We start from the raw sequence: 17,341 nt of genomic DNA on the forward strand, positions 1-17,341 counted from the left end.
CAGTTCTGTACATGGCAGTTTTGGGAGATGGTTTGGAGAAGGTGATAGGTAGGCCTCTAGCTACATGTTTATGCAGATACTGAGACTTGGAACTTCCATTAAATAAGTAACAGCAACGAAGGGTCCTGTGGCACCTTATAGACTAACAGAAAAGTTTTGAGCATGAGCTTTCGTGAGAACAGGCTCACTTTATCAGATGCTGGTCTTGGAAATCTGCAGGGCCAGGTATAAATAAGCCAGAGCAAGGGTGGGGATAACAAGGTTAGCTCAGTCAGCAAGGGTGAGGCTTACTACCTTACCCTTAAATAAATATGTAACCTTAAATAAATAAATAACCTTACATTAAATAAGTGTAGAAGGGTCACACTGCTATTCCAGCCAGAAGTCCTGTATTAGTTTGGGGTAAAGTTCCCCCTCAAATTCTTTGAAGAGAGCCCAGTGGACAGAGGTTAGTTCTGGAGATTGCAGTGAATTTTTCACAAAATGACTGACTATGTCCACATGACGCATTTTAGGAAAAAAAAAACATAGTACTGTGCAACTACAGTACCGTTTTAATCAGCAACCATTTTAATCCATGTCCATTAGTCTATTGCTGTTTCTGGGGAACATAATATCTGTATGATATCAAAATATCAACCGCATTTTGTAGATTAGCTCTTTTTTATAGGCCAACAGGTTCTAGGAACTTTCTACAGAGAAAAGCATTTACTTACCCAAAATGTAGAGCTATGTCAGTAGCTATTTAACAATACATCTGATCGCTTTTCAGACTGTCATTTCAACTTCTTTCAAATTCCCAAGATGCTTTTCCTTATTAAATTCTTGCATTTCCATGATTATTTTAAAGTAATCCAGCTACTTTTTTTTCTCATGTCACGTTTAAGAATCACATTGGATACTATTTTTTCATGTAAAATAAGTATAGTGGTTGCTTAAAATTTCCTTTCTCATTTATCTCCCATTGTTTGTCTGCTTTGCTCAGCTTTTCCTGATATATATTTTTAATCTTTGCCTTGTTCAGACTTCATATTCAATAGTTTCCTGCAGCGAGTGTACAAATCCTGGTGCTGTTTGGACTGTAATTAGGATGCACCCACTGGTGAAAAAATCCTTGATACAATGTGCCCAATCTCAAGATAAACCATCTTTTTGGACTGGTTTAGTTTAGTTGGCTTTTTTTTTTTCCAGACAGGTGCATTGTTTATTGGAGATGTTATTGTGGATAGTAATCTATTTCAAAGACAAGCATTCTTTCCTGAGCTTTGGTACTCTCATTCTTGCCTTTCTTTCTTTTCTCCCTTTGACTTTTCCTTTTTGTTTTTCCTTACTTCCTTCATTCAACCTCCTCTCTTTCAGGATATGCATGGAGGCAACCATGTTCCCTCAGAACTGATTGGGTGTAGCAAAAAAACCCATACAGCCCAAAGAATCAGGGCTTTTCCAGAACTAATTCAGAAAGAAAGGCAGGTCAATCATTGGCCATAATAAACCTTCATAATCTGCTTCTGAAAGACGGGAGGAGACAATTACATAAGCAAAATTAGAATAGCTGAGCATATTGTAAATTTTAAATGCAAATCACTCAGGTAAAAAGAGTGCACCTTAGTCGTATGCTTCCATTTTTAAAGCCGTTGTCATGGTGGTTTGTTGTCATAGATCCAAGTAGATTACTATGTACACTATAATATAAAAATACAGAGAGTTTAGGTTTTCTACATAGGAAAGATCTAAGCATGGATTATCATAGAAAATAAACCTATATTTCAGAGATAAAGGTTTCATGTTTGCATTCATATCAAAATGAGGCAAACAATGGGAGTTAATTAGAACTGCTGTGGGGCTGCTGCTGTGGTTTTTTAGCATGTAGGCTATTTGAGCATCTACACATAAACCTCTTTCAAATATCTATATGGATTTTATAGTTTTAGAAGGTTTCCTCATAAAAATATTCAAGATTTTAAGATCTATCTTAGTTTGCTTTTCTAAATTATGAGATTGTATTTTTTAGTTGTCACTTCAGTTATTTTTTTCTGGTAATTAGATGTGTGGAAAATAAGTGAGACATATGGACAATCCACATGGTGATGCTGTGGTCTATTGTACAATACCTACCAGTAGAGAAGTAACATGGGCCCAATCCTACTATTTGTGTCTGTGGGTACCCTATGAATTCAGGATTGGGGCTATGGTTTCGACGTGAATGTACTTGTAGTTATAATGTGATTAGCACATTTTTTTAATAAAACATAAGATGATCTGTTAGTGAAAAAAAACAAGTTTGGGTACTACACAAATAGACTGTTATTGCAGAAATTTTGGATAATTTAAAAATTCCAAGGCCAGAAGAGGCCTCTGTAATCCTTTATATTCCCGTATAACACAGTCCAGCATTTCCCAAAAATAATTACTAGTCATTATCTATTAGTAAAACAGCCAATATTGATTTAAAAAAATTCTTAGTGATGGGGAATCCATTGTGATCCTTATTAAATTATTCCGGTGATTAACTACCATCACTGTGAAACATTTACACTTTATTTATAGGGCATATTCTTAACATCATGCTGCATTGTACGCAAGTCATTAGCAGATACCATTTGCAGAGTTCTTGAAAATTTCAGAAAAAAGTTAATACTAAATATAAAGAATATACTTATTTCAAAGCACCTGTGCAGTCATTAATTTACTAGCTTCCATAACTGAGTGGCAGTTTTACAAAACATTATATGGTGCACAAAACGTATTATCTTTGGCTGTCATTTTTTTCTGTATCAGAGACACCTGGCATACACTGGGGGGGCGGGGGGAAGAAATAAAGTAACATATAAACATTGATTTTCTGTATCATATGCACAATCTGATCTGAGTGTTTATTTATTTATTTATGCTTCTTTGGTTTGTGGGTTTTTTTTTTTGGGTTTCTTCTGTTATGAGTAAACAATACTGGCTTATTAGAAAGCAGTTACTCTATCTTGCATACTTCCATGATAACAAGTTGAATAATCAATTGAAATGAAATCTTTTAGACTGTATTATCTGATACATGTTTTTGTTTGTTTTCTTAACTAGTGAAAAAGGCCATAGATTTTAAATCTAGAGGATTTAAATTGTTTCCAGGGAAAGACAACAGCAACAAGTTTTCTATCTGTGAGTGTACTCCTTTTTGTTCCTTTTTTCTAGTGCAAGAGTGAAGTTTGTGCTGTCTGTGTTGTTTGTGTGTTCTCAAAACTGTTTATATATTTCCAATAATATAACTGCCTTAAATATATTTCTACAATTTGCATGGCCAATATTGAAGTGTGGTTCTACTCTGAAGAGAAGCTGTCTGTAAAACCAAAATCCCAGAGTGCCTGCTTATTCTATCTCAGTAATTTTAGATCCAAGTGGCCGCGTTTTTAAATAAGACTATCTTGCAAAGTTCAACATGGAGTACACCCTCAGTTACAATTTTGCAACAACATATTTTCTTCCAATGATATTTTCAGTGTCATTCTAAGAGGCTCTTTGCCTTCAGATGGCTCTGTTCAGGTTATGACTTGGTAAAACAGTCCTTTTGGGGCTAATTCTTTAAGGTACTGAGTGCTCACAGCTCTAGTTGAAGAAAGTAGGTGCTCAGTGTGCTCAGCACCATGCAGTATCAAGCCCTTGATGATGCAAAGGAGAAGTAAAATCCAGCTCATTTTCTCTTAGCTGCGGTCAGTCTCCAAGGCTAACAAGGTTGAAAGTAGTAAGAAACTATTTCAAATAACTAGAGTAAGAAGATAAGCTTCTGAATATATCAAGGAGAAGTTAGATTGAGAAAGAAGATGTGATTTTTTTAGCAGAGTAGAACCACATTTAAATATTTATATAACTGGTTAAATAAATACAAGCTAAATGCATACCATGTGTCCACATTTCATTATTATTCATGGACGTGGGGGAAAAGACTTACTGAACTTGCGTGCTTTTGCATACATATTAGGCAGGATATATTTGAACTGATAATATTTGCCTGAGATATCAGTCTTTACGTAAGTTTCAGGATTTGTCATGGTAGTGACTTCCCCAAAGAAAATGCATTTTGTTGGAATTTCTCCTTGTAGGTTTTAATTTGTCAACATTGAGTCATGCTTTTTTTAGATAATGGTTACTAAAAGTGGCAAGTCCCTACAGCTTTTATTTAGTAAAAGCAATAAAATAAGCCACATTTCTTTCTCTTTATCATAACAATTTACAATACTGCCAGATTTGATTTATCTATTAAAAAGCCTCACCTGAACAATTTAGATGCTTTCTATTTTTGCATATGTAAAATGTGCCAAGATGTCTTTAAAAAATAAAACCAATGTTATTTTCACACTGTTGGGTCATGGAAGGCTAGGGTGGTTATAAGACATGAAATAAGACAGTTAAATAAAGTCAAATCTATTGAAAATATATCTAAAGTGTAATATATATATAAAAGCAATAGAGATTGATAACAGAACATTTAACACAACTGAATGGGACACTAAAAATCAAATATTTTCTTGTTAGACCAAAAACATATTTTCCGTTATTTATTCAATTCCCACTAATGTGTTAAGTTTGCCTAATATTACTTGATCACATTTCTTTTAAGACCAACTTTAAGACCACCAGTGTAGAAGTGGCTCTTAATGTATTCGTAGCTAGCAACTTTGAGCTATATGTTTAGAGAAAAAATCATTATATCTGTGAAGTTTTACATAGTAAATATTTTTCATTATTACATATAAAGTTGAAGCATATAGTTTTGTGATTTGTCAGAGATGAGCAACACATGCGCAGCTATCCCCGACAAACAAACTGATACAACTGATTTAAAACATGGTCACTCAGGTTCTAAGTGTTTAGAAGAGATATTCAATTGTATCCTTTATTTAATTCCTTGTTCAACTTGCAATGTCTGTAAATGCATAATAAGACAATATTTCAGAAAAAATATATTTTACTGATGATTGTTAGACAAAATTCGCAGTAGGACCTGAATGGGAGCACTGTATGCAGAACAATGAAAACAGTGACTTTTCAAGTAAATACCTGTCCCCGTACTGCCTAACATTTCAAAAAAGAAGATATGTTTGTGTTTGTTATTTGTAGTAATAGAAGTAAATGGCTATCTAAAATTGCTGTCTTGGATTACTGAAACCAGTTGTCCTGAGATGGTTTTCATGTTTGTTCGCTCTGTTTTACTTCTTTGGGATACATCCTAAACACAATAAAATAGAACATTTATTGGTGTTTTTCACCTAGAATGAATTTTACACATTTAACCCCTGATCCTGCAAACACTCATTCAATGCTTATGTAAATTATTGAGTCCTCATGTGAGAGGAAATCAAGCTTACTCATGAGAATTGCATGAGCAAGGCCATTAATCTTCTATACCCTTGTATATGCATAAAAGCATCATCCTCAGTCTACAAATGGTGACACTAAGGTCAAAAGTCAGAAGGGGTTAGGTGTGAAAGTCTGGATTAGTGCTCGGGAATTTCTGGCTCCCAGTTGCATGCTTACATAATGAAGGAATGTCTCACTCATGACACTCTGTTATATACAGTAAAATTACCAAATAATAGTTGTCACAGGACAGTATGGGATAATTCAGAAAATGGAAGGCAGTAAATAGAAATGTCAAATTTTACATGTGGTAACATTCAACCACAGTAGCTCGAAGGTTCCAAACTATGCAGACCTTGTCTGTTTGGCAAAACATATTTAGGGATGAACATGAATATGGGTGGGTTTAAACATGTCCTTAAAATGGTTTGTTGAATTGGGACAAAATCACAATTTTGGTGTTTTTTAGCTATAATGTTTGCTTTGTTCTGCATGTGGTGTGTGTTTGTGAGTGTGGTGTGTGTGTGTGTGTGTATTTGTGCACAGGTTTAAGTGTTTTATTGCTATATTTCACCCAGTACAATCTTCCAGAATTTTCTGAATGAGTATAAAATACACCCATGTATCAAGTTAAGTTCCATTCCATTGTATTTTATTAAGAATGAAGCAGTTTAGGAAGGATGGCATAAAGCAGCACAAACTTTCTCAAGCTTATTTTTATAGCTGAAATATGTTAAATCTAATTGTTTTCATGCTGTGAAATCAATACAGAATGTGCTTTTTCACATAAAGTTCCACAGTATTACATTTCTGAGAATAAAACAGAATAGAACACAAAAATATTCTGTGTGAAATATTGAAAGATGAAATTCAATAACATAGGAAGTCCTGTTTAAAGCTGGATTTTTGTCTTGTTCATTTATTCATAGTAAAATCAATTATTGTATCTACATACGTATATAGTTCAATCATGTTAAAAGTCTCCTAAATATTGCACAAACTAATCAAATTCTGGGATGTCATTGTGATGGTATTCCCTCCCCTGCCCCACACCCCACTATTCACCCTTTGCAACCCTCTGGACCCTGCTATCACTCAGGAACATTGCATGCAGAACCCCACACCCAACTGCTAGACTGGATGAATGCGCCCAGATCCACTCATAAATCCCTCAAAGTAGGGCACCAGCCAAATTCTTGTCTCCCCATCTCCCACTCCACATTCCTAGTTCTGCACCTCATGGATGTACTGTCTACTTTATTAGTTGTTTTACCTCTTCATCCATGGAAAAAGGACATACACCAGCTTTCATAAAACTCTTGAGCAGATTTGCCCCATACTTCCTACAAAACTCATAGATAAGATAAACAATAAAACAAGTTTATTAATTACAAGGAGAGGAGTTAAATGATGATAAGTGTTAGACAAAAAGTCAGAGTACTTAAAAATGAGTTATAAACACACAGTCTAAACTCTCAGACCTATTTTAGATTGGACAACAACTAGATCAAGCAATTTTTTTCTCACCCCACTAGATATTGCATCCATAGTACACAGATTTCACCCTTGAAACCTGGGCCAGTTTCTTCAGTTAGGATCTTTGTTCTTCTCAGTGTTCTGGTCCATTGGTGGGTAGAGGAGAAAGGCCCAGGATGTGGCCACTGTCTTCTGTTTTCTACCCTGAGACCCATGTGCTTGGGCAGCGCACGGGTAAGCATGTCTGTGGGCCTTGCTGAGACTCCAGGCCAGGCTGAGCAATTCCCCGGTGTGGCTTCATGCAGGCGACTTATTGACTTGTAGCTCCTTTTCTGGACTACGGCTGATGATGAGTGTTCAACAGCATCCACCTGGGTATTGATTACCACCCCTGCCATTGTCCCTGTAGAGCTAGTATCTGGGCATTTGCCAGACCCACAACACATTTTAGTGAAAACCCTACAACACAAGTCTTGCAACGTGATAAGCATAATGATATTCATATTTAGATACAAATTAATTTCCACAGATCATAACATTCCCCCCCAGTAAGTCACAAGTCATGGTTTATATGCAATACCACAGTTCTGTACGGATGGGGAATATGGAGGATGTAGGGTGCTCCTCAAGGTATAGAATGTCACAGCCATGTCAAAACAACAAGTAGTCTGGTGGCATCTTTAAGACTAACAAAGTTATTAGGGAATAAGCTGTCAGGAAGTACAACTCACTTGTTCTTGCTGAAGTGCAAAACTTGGCTACCTTTCTGAAACAGTGATGTCAGTTATTTCCTGAGAACTAGTGTCTGTGGCCAGTGTCAATAGAAGCTTCTGTCCACAATTTTAATAACATCTTAATCACACAAAATCTTAACAGAAGGCCACTTTTGCCCCCTTACTCACATTATAATCTCCTCTTAGAATTCCTCCTAGGTAGAAAGTCTTGTCACCTGAGAGTTCCTCTACCTATGCTCCATGGTAACATTACATCACTTGTGGATTGGACACTGAAGCTACTGTTGTGCTAGCAAGTTTTGCCAACAAAACCCTGGTTTTGTTAACAAAACTAATGGAATATCCACATGCAAAATGTGTTTTGTTGACAGTTTGTAGACAAAACTCATCTCTTTTGCTGGCAGTGTTCTGCCTCTCAGCCATGAGGCAAAGCAATGCTGTAGACAGATTCTGTTGACAAAAATCTGTGTGGCTGGTCTGGGAGAGGCCCATCTCTTGACAGACAGGGCATCCAGGACAATGTGGAACTCTGTTTGCTGTGCTTCTGGGTGCCTGTTTTATTGAGAGAGCAGTCAGGCAGTCCAGCCACTCTGTAGACAGAACAGAGTGCTCTTGCAGTTGGCTTTAGTGTGTGGCCGCACTTTGTTAACAGAAGTTTTGTTGAGAAATCTCTTCTGACAGTAACTTCTGTCAGCAGATCACTGTTATATAACTATAGCCTAAGGGTGAGCCCACAAAGCAAAGTTATTTCAAAATAACAGCTGTTATTTCGAAATAACTATCCTTATGTCTACACAATGCGACCGCTCTTTCTAAATGATTTTGAAATAGTGGTTGGCTTATTTCAAAATTTGCAAACCTCATTGTATGAAGAAAAGTGTCTCTTTCAAAATTAGACAAGGAATAGAGCTAATTTCAAAATAAACCATAGTGCATCCAATGGGTCTATTTCAAAATAAGTTCTATGTGTGTTCTATAGTTCTATATTTAAGTGCTATTTCAAAATGCACGTTTGTGTGTGGCAGTGTTATTTCTAAATAAGATATTCTGGAATAGTGCTTCCAGAATAGCTTATTTCAAAATAATGTTGCGTGTAGCTATAACCTGTGTCTTTATTCCCAAGCCATGTCTTGGACTGTGTGTCTTGTGTGGTACCAATGTGTAAAATATGAGAAAATTAGGTAGTGTGACGTTGAAAAAATGCACGAATTTGTGAATCAATAATAGACCCTTTATATGTGCATAACTTCCACTAAAATAAAAGTTTGTGTGTGCAAAAGGCACCAGATGTCTTATTTTTTTAAAAAAACTAAAAAGAGATGACTTCTAGGAGAGAAGTTCAGACCTACACAGAAATTTCAAGTTCCCATGATTTGAAAATGTCCAGCTCTGAGGATTTGGTTTCCTTCATTTTGTAAAATTTGTGAAAGTCAAATAGGGTTCAGATCTTGAAGCTGCCTCCATGCCTCTAAATTGAATAAGCTGATGTGCAAATAAAGTTCCTTGATACTTTTTTGTTATCATAAGACTTCCAGAATTTTATATTCATATAAAATGTATTTATTATATTTATAAACAAGATGTAAGAGCCACACGTATTATTGAAAGAAAATAAAAATATTGAAGTTGGAGATTTTGTTCTACCCCAAAATCTGGTACGTTTGGTGTTTTTGAAATAGCAACATTGTAAATAATATATGTTTTTCATACTACTGATAGTCCAAATCATCATATTTCTGTCTTTGCTAACTATGCGTTTTCTTTTATTTTACAGTAAATGAAGGAGGTATTAAACAGGCATCCAATTTATGTCCAGATCCTGGAGAACCAGAAAATGGAAAACGTCTAGGCTCAGATTTTAGGTAAAATAGTAACCCTACCATTGCACCTCTTCTATAAAATGTTAATTATTGAAAAAGCAGTTAAAATATATTTTAAATGTATACCAAGGCTATTGTCCAAACTATGGGGGTTTCTATTTAAAATTAGATGGCATAATAGAGTCCACTCTATTTGTATTTTAGTACTAAGGACAAAGGAATTTTTATTATACTTAGGAGAATTATGAGTAACTGGAGATTTGCAAGGAATTTAATGGAACAAGTTTGTTTAAAATAATTCTCTCACTTAAATATTCAGCTGCTGTAATCCTGTAAATATACAGGTTATATGGAGGAACAGAGACTTTTATGCAGCATAGATGGGAGATGATAAGATGAGGATGTGTACGGAAAACAGGACAGAAAGCAGATTTCTTCAGACTAGCCAAAGCATTTTTCCACTGTCTGATGATCTTCAGGCTCATTCAAAGTACCATTTTAAAGATCCTCAGGCAGGGGCAGGATTAGGCAAGCATGCACTGGTGAGGAGAGAGTCAAGCTGTTGTGGTGATAGCTCTCCCGACTCAGTGTAGGAGCAGCTTAGCCCCATCTCTTGCATTCCAGAACAGTTGGCAGTGCTGCGCCTGTACAGGCTGTGTAGCACATATCCACATATGCACTTGTAAGCAGAAAATTCCCTTGTTAGCAGCTACTGCAGTCCTGGCAATAATGAAGACAGTAAAACTGAAACTGTATGTAATATTTTTGGGGGGATTGTGAAACTTTTTTTTTTCCTGTCTCCCTTTCTTGCTGGCATATAATCAATTTTCCCTCCTTAACTATCACACAGCAAGGTATGAATCTTAGGAAAGGCTAGTGAGAAGAGTTGGAACACATATCAAACTTTAATTACTTGTTTTATTTAAAACCTCTGTGTCCCTTTAGGCTGTTCAAGCTTTCTCCTACAGCTCTGGAGCTTAGCTGCATACTCTTTTCAGTTTTGGTAATTAACATGCACCAGAGGTAGCCATGAAAACTGATGCAATCTTTGAGGAAAAATAAAAGGGAAATGGTGCTAGAAAATTATAGGAGAATCATAGAAGATCAGGGTTGAAAGAGACCTCAGGGGGTTATGAAGTCCATCCCCTTCTTAAAGCAGAACCATCTGCAACTAAATCATGCCAGCCAGGGTTTTGCCAAGACGATTCTTAAAAGCCTCTAAAGATGGAGATTCTACCACCTCCGTGGGCAACCCATTCCAGTGCTTAACCATCCTCCAAGTGAAATAGTTTTTTCCTAATACACAACCTAGACCACCCATACTGCAACTTGAGACCATTGCTCTGTGTTCTGTGATCTGCCATCACTGAAAATAGCCTGGCTCCTTCCTGTTTGGAATCTCCTTCACATAGTTGAAGGCCGCTATGAAATCAGTCCCCCGATTCTTCTCTTCTGAGACTAAATAAGCAAAGTTCCCTCAACCTCTGCTCAGATGTTAAGCACCTCGACCCCCCTACTCATTTTGTTGCCCTCCACTGGGACTCTCTCCAATACCTCCACTGGGACTCTCTCCGATATGTCTCCATCCTTTCTGAAATGGGGACCCCAAAACTGGATGTAATGCTCCAGATGTAGCCTCACCAGTGCCAAATAGTGGGGAATAACCTCTTCCCTTAGTCTCCTGGCAATGCTCCTACTTCTGCTGCTCAATATGCCATTAATCTTCCTGAAAACAAGGGCACACTGTTGACTTGTATCCATCTTCTCATCCACTATAATCCTCAGGTTATTTTCTGCACAGCTGCTGCTTAGCCAGTCGGTGCTCAGTCCTTAGCAGTGCCTGGGATTCTTCCATCCTAAGTGTAGGTCTCTGCACTTGTTCTTGGTGATCGTTAATGAAGATGTTGAACAAAACTGACCCCAAGACTGACCCCAAGGCAATCTTGCTCCATACGGGTTGCCCAATGGATATCAAGCCATTGATGATTACTGGTTGAGCCTGACAATCTAGCCATTTAGCTATCTATACACTGTACAGTCCATTCAGCCAGGCCCTAATTCTTTAACTTGCCAAAAAGTCAAGGTATCCTACTTCCACTGCTTTACCCATGTCCACAATGCCAGTTACTTCATCATAGAAGGCAATAAGGTTGGTCAGGCCCTTGGTGAATCTGTGTTGACTGCTGCTGATCATCTTCCTCTCCTCTAAGGCTATGTCTACACTAGCATTCCTCTTTCAAAAGAGGCATGCAAATGAGGGAAATCAAAAATGCAATTGAGGCACAGATTTACATATCTGACACCTCATTTGCATATTCTCCTTTCAAAAGAAGAAAAGAAGTGTAGATGCAACTCTTTTGAAAGTAAACCCTATCTTTGAAAGAACGCTTCTTCCTAAAAAAAATAGGAGGAAGGGTTCTTTCAAAGATGTGGATTACTTTTGAAAGAGCCGCTTCTACACTGCTTTTCGACTTTTGAAAGAAGAATATGCAAATGAGGTGCCAGATATGTAAATAGGTTCTTCATTTGCATTTTCAATTTCCCTCATTTGCATGCCTCTTTTGAAAGAAGAATGCTAGTGTAGACGTAGCCTATATGTTTCAAAATGGATTCATTGAGGACCTAGTCTCTGATTTTTCCAGGTAATGACATGAGGCTGACTGGTCTGGAGTTTGCGGCATTCCCCTCCCCTTTTTAATTATATTTGCTGTTTCTGATAGTTGAGACCTCCCGACAACCATCAAGACTTAGGTTGCTATTATTTTCAAAAGTGCCCAAATGAGTTCAGTGTCAAAGTCCTATTTAAATTCAGTGGGTATTAACTGCCTAATTCTATCACATGCTGTTGAAAACCTGACCATTAATTTTCATTGTAAAAATCTACTGAGAGAGACCCCAATGGCCATTTCTGTGACAAGGGGCTGACACATTTCTCCATAAGCCTCTGTAGTTCATCAGGAGAAGTAAGCTAACAGTCAAAACATAAAAACTAAAATATCTCCAGCTCATTTCCAGTCCCCATTTCTTTGAGTCCCACAGTGTTCTATCTTCTCTGCATTGTTTTCAAATATTGAGCCCATCAGAGCAGGAACCATCTCTATTTCCTGTAAGCACAAGCACATTTTTGCTGCTTAATACATCATTAATAACAATGCTCCATAAAAAGTAGTGCAGATGCAGTGAATTAGCAGACAAAATAAAGCCAGATGTCTGAAGCAGGTGAGCTGGCTTGTCTGGGCCCCTCGGGTACACCAGGTCTGCTATGGGGAGTCTGTAGTAATATTCATCTTACCCCTTTTGAAACTATAATTAGTAGAGAAAGGAAATGGCAGATTGGAATCATACAGATTATTACATCAACAGTGGTGAGAAGAGTGGCAGGCTACACTCACTTCCCTTATTCCCTGGAATTACAGCTATTCAGCTAATGAAAGACTGGTGCAATGCCAAGCCAGCATCTGTTCTTCAAAGAAGTGGTAGGTCTGAGCCACAGAACTTGTATATGCACACTTGGGACACAGGGAAGCACTCAAATCTAGTTTAAAGTAATTTGTGGGATGGGGATCTGTCCTGGTGTAAATAGTGATACTGTATATGAGATTCTTGAACTAGAAAGGATTTGAAAAAAAACAAGCTCACTCTTAATGAATTCTGCTTCTCCCATCCCAGGTGACAAATGAAAATAGGCTAGTCACTTTATTTCATTTATTTATACATCTCATGGAATGTTTCCACCTGCAGACCCATGTCTTCCTGTCTGCACCTCAGCAGAATTACCGCAAAATCAGCTAACCAATGGGCAAACGGTAAACACATGTCTTCTTTTGTTCATCGGACCACCGGGCTATAGAGTCTCTCTGAGCAGAAAGTGCCCAGTGGCATTTTCAGAGGTGTTAAGTACCTAACTTCCACTGATTACTAAAATGTATTTTGAAACTCTCTTAAAAATCTGGCCATTAACATCTTGTCTAAAGTCAGACAGCAAGTCTGTGACAGAAAAGAAAACTGAACCTGGGTTTGAATAGTATCTAGCTCCACAAGCATTGTTCCATCCTTTCAAATGAACTTCAGCACCCATGTTTGCTTTCGTTAAGTTAATATAATAAAATTGGAGGAAAAGGGTGCTTTTGAAATCAGGGTTTTCTTTTGAAGGAACACTATCTACACAGCTAGTTGTCAATTTGAAAGTAACACTTTTGACACTCCAGGTGGCTGTCATTATGCAAATGAGGCATGAAATATTCATATCAGCACCTCATTACAATTTCAAATCCATGGCATTTACATGCCCCTTCCGAAAGAGGAATAGTGTAGACACGGCCTTAAATGGTATCCTTATTTCTGAAAATAAATAAATAAATAAAAATAGAGTAATGAAATTTTTAAAGTAACTTGGTGTCTCAGATGTCATATCTTCAAATTCAGTTTATTTTTGGTGACATCTTCACCAGAATATTAAAACAATAAAAGATATGTATTTTTTTAAAAATAAAATAAAGTAATTCCCTTTTCTGTGATCTGATCTTTTACAATACAAAAAAAATTAGTTTACAGAGTTGTACTTCAGAGAAGCATAAGAAATTGGGACACCATGATTGGGTCTACAAACCCCACCCTGACCAGGAAGGACAAATGAACTCTTTGGGGCTCATTTAGTCCCAATCTGCTTCACTTGTTAAAATTATCAGTGGTACAGTTACATTAAGAGGTGTAGCTCATATAAGAATGAACTGGGAAGGACTACAGAATCATAGAATCATAGAACACTAGGAATGGAAGGGACCTCGAGAGGCTATCAAGTCCAGCCCCCTGCCCCAATGGCAGGACCAAGTACTGTCTAAACCATCCCTGACAGACATCTATCTAACCTGTTCTTAAATATCTCCAGCGATGGAGATTCTACAACCTCTCTTGGCAATTTATTCCACTGTTTGACCACCCTGACAGTTAGGAACTTTTTCCCAATGTCCAACCTTAATGTCCCTTGGTTAAGTTTAAGTCCATTGCCTCTTGTTCTATCCTCAGAGGCCAAGAAGAACAAGTTTTCTCCCTCCTCCTTAAGACACCCTTTTAGGTACCTGAAAACTGCTATCATATCTCCCCTCAATTTTCTCTTTTCCAAACTGAACAAGCCCAATTCTTTCAGCCTTTCTTCATAGGTCACATTCTCTAGACCTTTAATCACTCTTGTCGCTCTTTTCTGGACCCTCTCTAATGTTTCCACGTTTCTTGAGCTGCGGTGCCCAGAACTGGACACAATACTCCGGCTGAGGCCTAACCAGCGCAGAGTAGAGCGGAGGAATGACTTCTCGTGTCTTGTTCACAACACACCTGTTAATGCATCCCATGTTTGCTTTTTTTGCAACAGCATCACACTGTTGACTCATATGTAACTTGTGGTCCACTATAACCTGTAGATCCCTGTCTGCTGTAGTCATTCTTAGACAGTCTCTCCCCATTCTGTATGTGTGAAACTGATTGTTCCTTCCCAAATGGAGCACTTTGCATTTGTCCTTATTAAACTTCATCCTGTTTACCTCAGACCATTTCTCCAATTTCTCCAGATCATTTTGAAGTATGACCCTATCCTCCAAAGCAGTTGCAACCCCTCCCAGCTTGGTATCATCTGCAAACTTAAAAAGCATACTTTCTATGCAAATATCTAAATCATTGATGAAGATATTGAACAGAACTGGTCCTAACACAGATCCCTGTGGAACCCCACTTGTTGTACTTTTCCAGCAGGATTGTGAACCATTAAGAACTACTCTCTGGGTACGGTTATCCAGCCAGTTATGCACCCACATTTTAGTGGCCTCATCTAAATTGTATTTGCCAAGTTTTTTTATAAGAATATCATACGAGATTGTATCAAATGCTTTACTAAAGTCTAAGTATACAACATCTACCGGTTCTCCCCTATCCACAAGGCTCGTTACCCTATCAAAGAAAGCTATCAGATTAATTTGACATGATTTGTTCTTTACAAATCTATGCTGGCTGTTCCCTATCACCTTACCACCTTCCAAGTGCTTGCAGATGATTTCTTTAATTACCTGCTCTATTATCTTTCCTGGCACTGAAGCTGTGTAGCCTGTAGTTTCCTGGGTTATTCTTATTCCCCTTTTTATAGATGGGCACTATATTTGCCCTTTTCCAGTCTTCTGGAATCTCTCCTGTCTCCCATGATTTCCCAAAGATGATAGATAAAGGCTCAGATACCTGTGAGCCGATGCCCAGGTGCCAGCTAAGGGTATGGTGGGGCAAAAGGGGGTGATGCCACACCAGCAGCTACGCTAAGCAGCCAGGGCAGGCTGGGTTCTTTGGTTTGTGTTTAGTTCGGGTACAGCAGCCAGAGGAAAATTACACTTAGAGAGGCTTTAACAGTTACTTTTTATTTATACAAAGATAGAAACAATTTAACTAAGACAAATGATTAAAGTACAAGTTAGTACTTGTGGTTTTTAATGGGGAAACAACACAATTTAACTTAAGAAAAGTTTTAGACAAACGAGCTAGCTTACACTAATACAATTAATGTGTAGACAAGAAAGGCATGTTGCAGGTGTGATTTTCAACCCTGCCTCTTAGACCTGGTGGAACCAGAGTCTTTCCCTCAATTCCTATAGGAAAGAAGTTTAATACAGGTGTAATTCTTACCCCTGCCTCCTAGATCCAGTGTGACCCAGATTCTCTCAATCCCTCAGGAAGAAGTAGATACGAACCAGGCATCCCCAGTCTTGGCAGTTAATTCCAGACCTGGCCAGCAGGTGTAGGTGATTGAAACTCAAAGGGGGGGCGTGGTCTGCCAAGCCCCTTTATACTGCTTTTGTCACGTACGCTTCTTCCTGGTCTTAAGTGGCCAATTGGGAAGAATGTTTTGAACCCCAGGTTTCCCAGGGAAGGTGCAAGGCTCAATTCGCACCTGTGAATTGTGGACAATTGGGTACCTTTGGAGGTGATGGGCGGCGGTTCCCCAATCTTCCTGGGGAAGTGATCAAGGCTGGGGAAGTGATCAAGGCGTGTCAATTACCAAGATCAGCCCGAAGGGCGGCCATTAGCTAGCCCATTCACTGTCTGGTTTTTGTGTATAGTAGAGAGGCTGGGCGAGACAGCACACCTGAGTTCCCAGGACATCAAAGGCTGCCTGTCTCCCTTGCTTATTTCTCTCTCTGTCTCTCCCAGTGGGGGGAGAGGAAGAAAAGGCCAAGTGGGGGGGTTCATGTCTGGCTACAATACCTCCTCTATCAGCTCCTTGATTGGCAGTGCACATGTGACATAAGGTGTCTTGATAGGACTGGAAGCTGTAGTGTGCTAGGATCTTACCTGTGGGAGCACAGGCCTAACCTAGAATGTTGGCCTAAGTTTTTTGTTAGAAGCTTGAGTATTAAGGCAAGCTGCTACAGCTGGGTGGTACCTGGAGGGAAGGCAGGTGAAAGCATGCCAAGGACTATATTAGGGAAAATGAGTGCCATGCCAACCGAGTGTGCACAGGACCAGCACCTCTGCCCCAAGCACTCAGTAATCTGTTTGTAGTTTGGAAAGTTTAGTTTGAGGCTAAAACTTAGGAATATTGAGAAAAAAAAGAAAATTTCTCCTGTGAGAAGAGTGCCTTTTTTAATGTTCTCAATAGGTATATAGAACCTTGCCAATGTAACTTTGGGAGATTCAGGTGAAGTAATTTTAATGCTAAAAAATGGTTGATTTTTTTTCTAATACATCCCATGTGTTTCTCTGTTTTTCATTTGATATAGTAGCCTGCAGTACATATGCATATGCTTTCTGGAGGCAATACGTTAGCACAAGTTCATTATACAAAATGAACAGAATTTAATCCCAAAAGTACCAGTTAGAATTGTAACTAATTAGCAAAGTTTAGAGAACCTATGGTCTCCAGGGCTAAGCATTTGTGGATGATCTGCCAAGTGTCATATTTTACTGTGATCATATTGTTCTTCTTAAAAT

General features: G+C 38.2%; 1 protein-coding gene across 3 annotated transcripts in view; it reads left to right on the forward strand.

The window, feature by feature from the left end:
* The window catches only part of CSMD3 (CUB and Sushi multiple domains 3), a 1,166,921-nt gene that overhangs the window by 463,254 nt on the left and 686,326 nt on the right, over nt 1-17,341 (forward strand). For 2 of the 3 annotated variants that reach the window (XM_074985642.1, XM_074985643.1), the window contains 2 exons: nt 3,073-3,150; nt 9,331-9,418. In XM_074985642.1, the coding sequence (XP_074841743.1) occupies nt 3,073-3,150; nt 9,331-9,418 (166 nt within the window). The remainder of the gene's footprint in view (nt 1-3,072; nt 3,151-9,330; nt 9,419-17,341) is intronic. The other variant, XM_074985644.1, reaches the window with a different exon arrangement.

This window comes from Carettochelys insculpta, chromosome 2, assembly GCF_033958435.1.
Source record: "Carettochelys insculpta isolate YL-2023 chromosome 2, ASM3395843v1, whole genome shotgun sequence".
Classification (NCBI taxonomy): Eukaryota; Metazoa; Chordata; order Testudines; family Carettochelyidae; genus Carettochelys; species Carettochelys insculpta.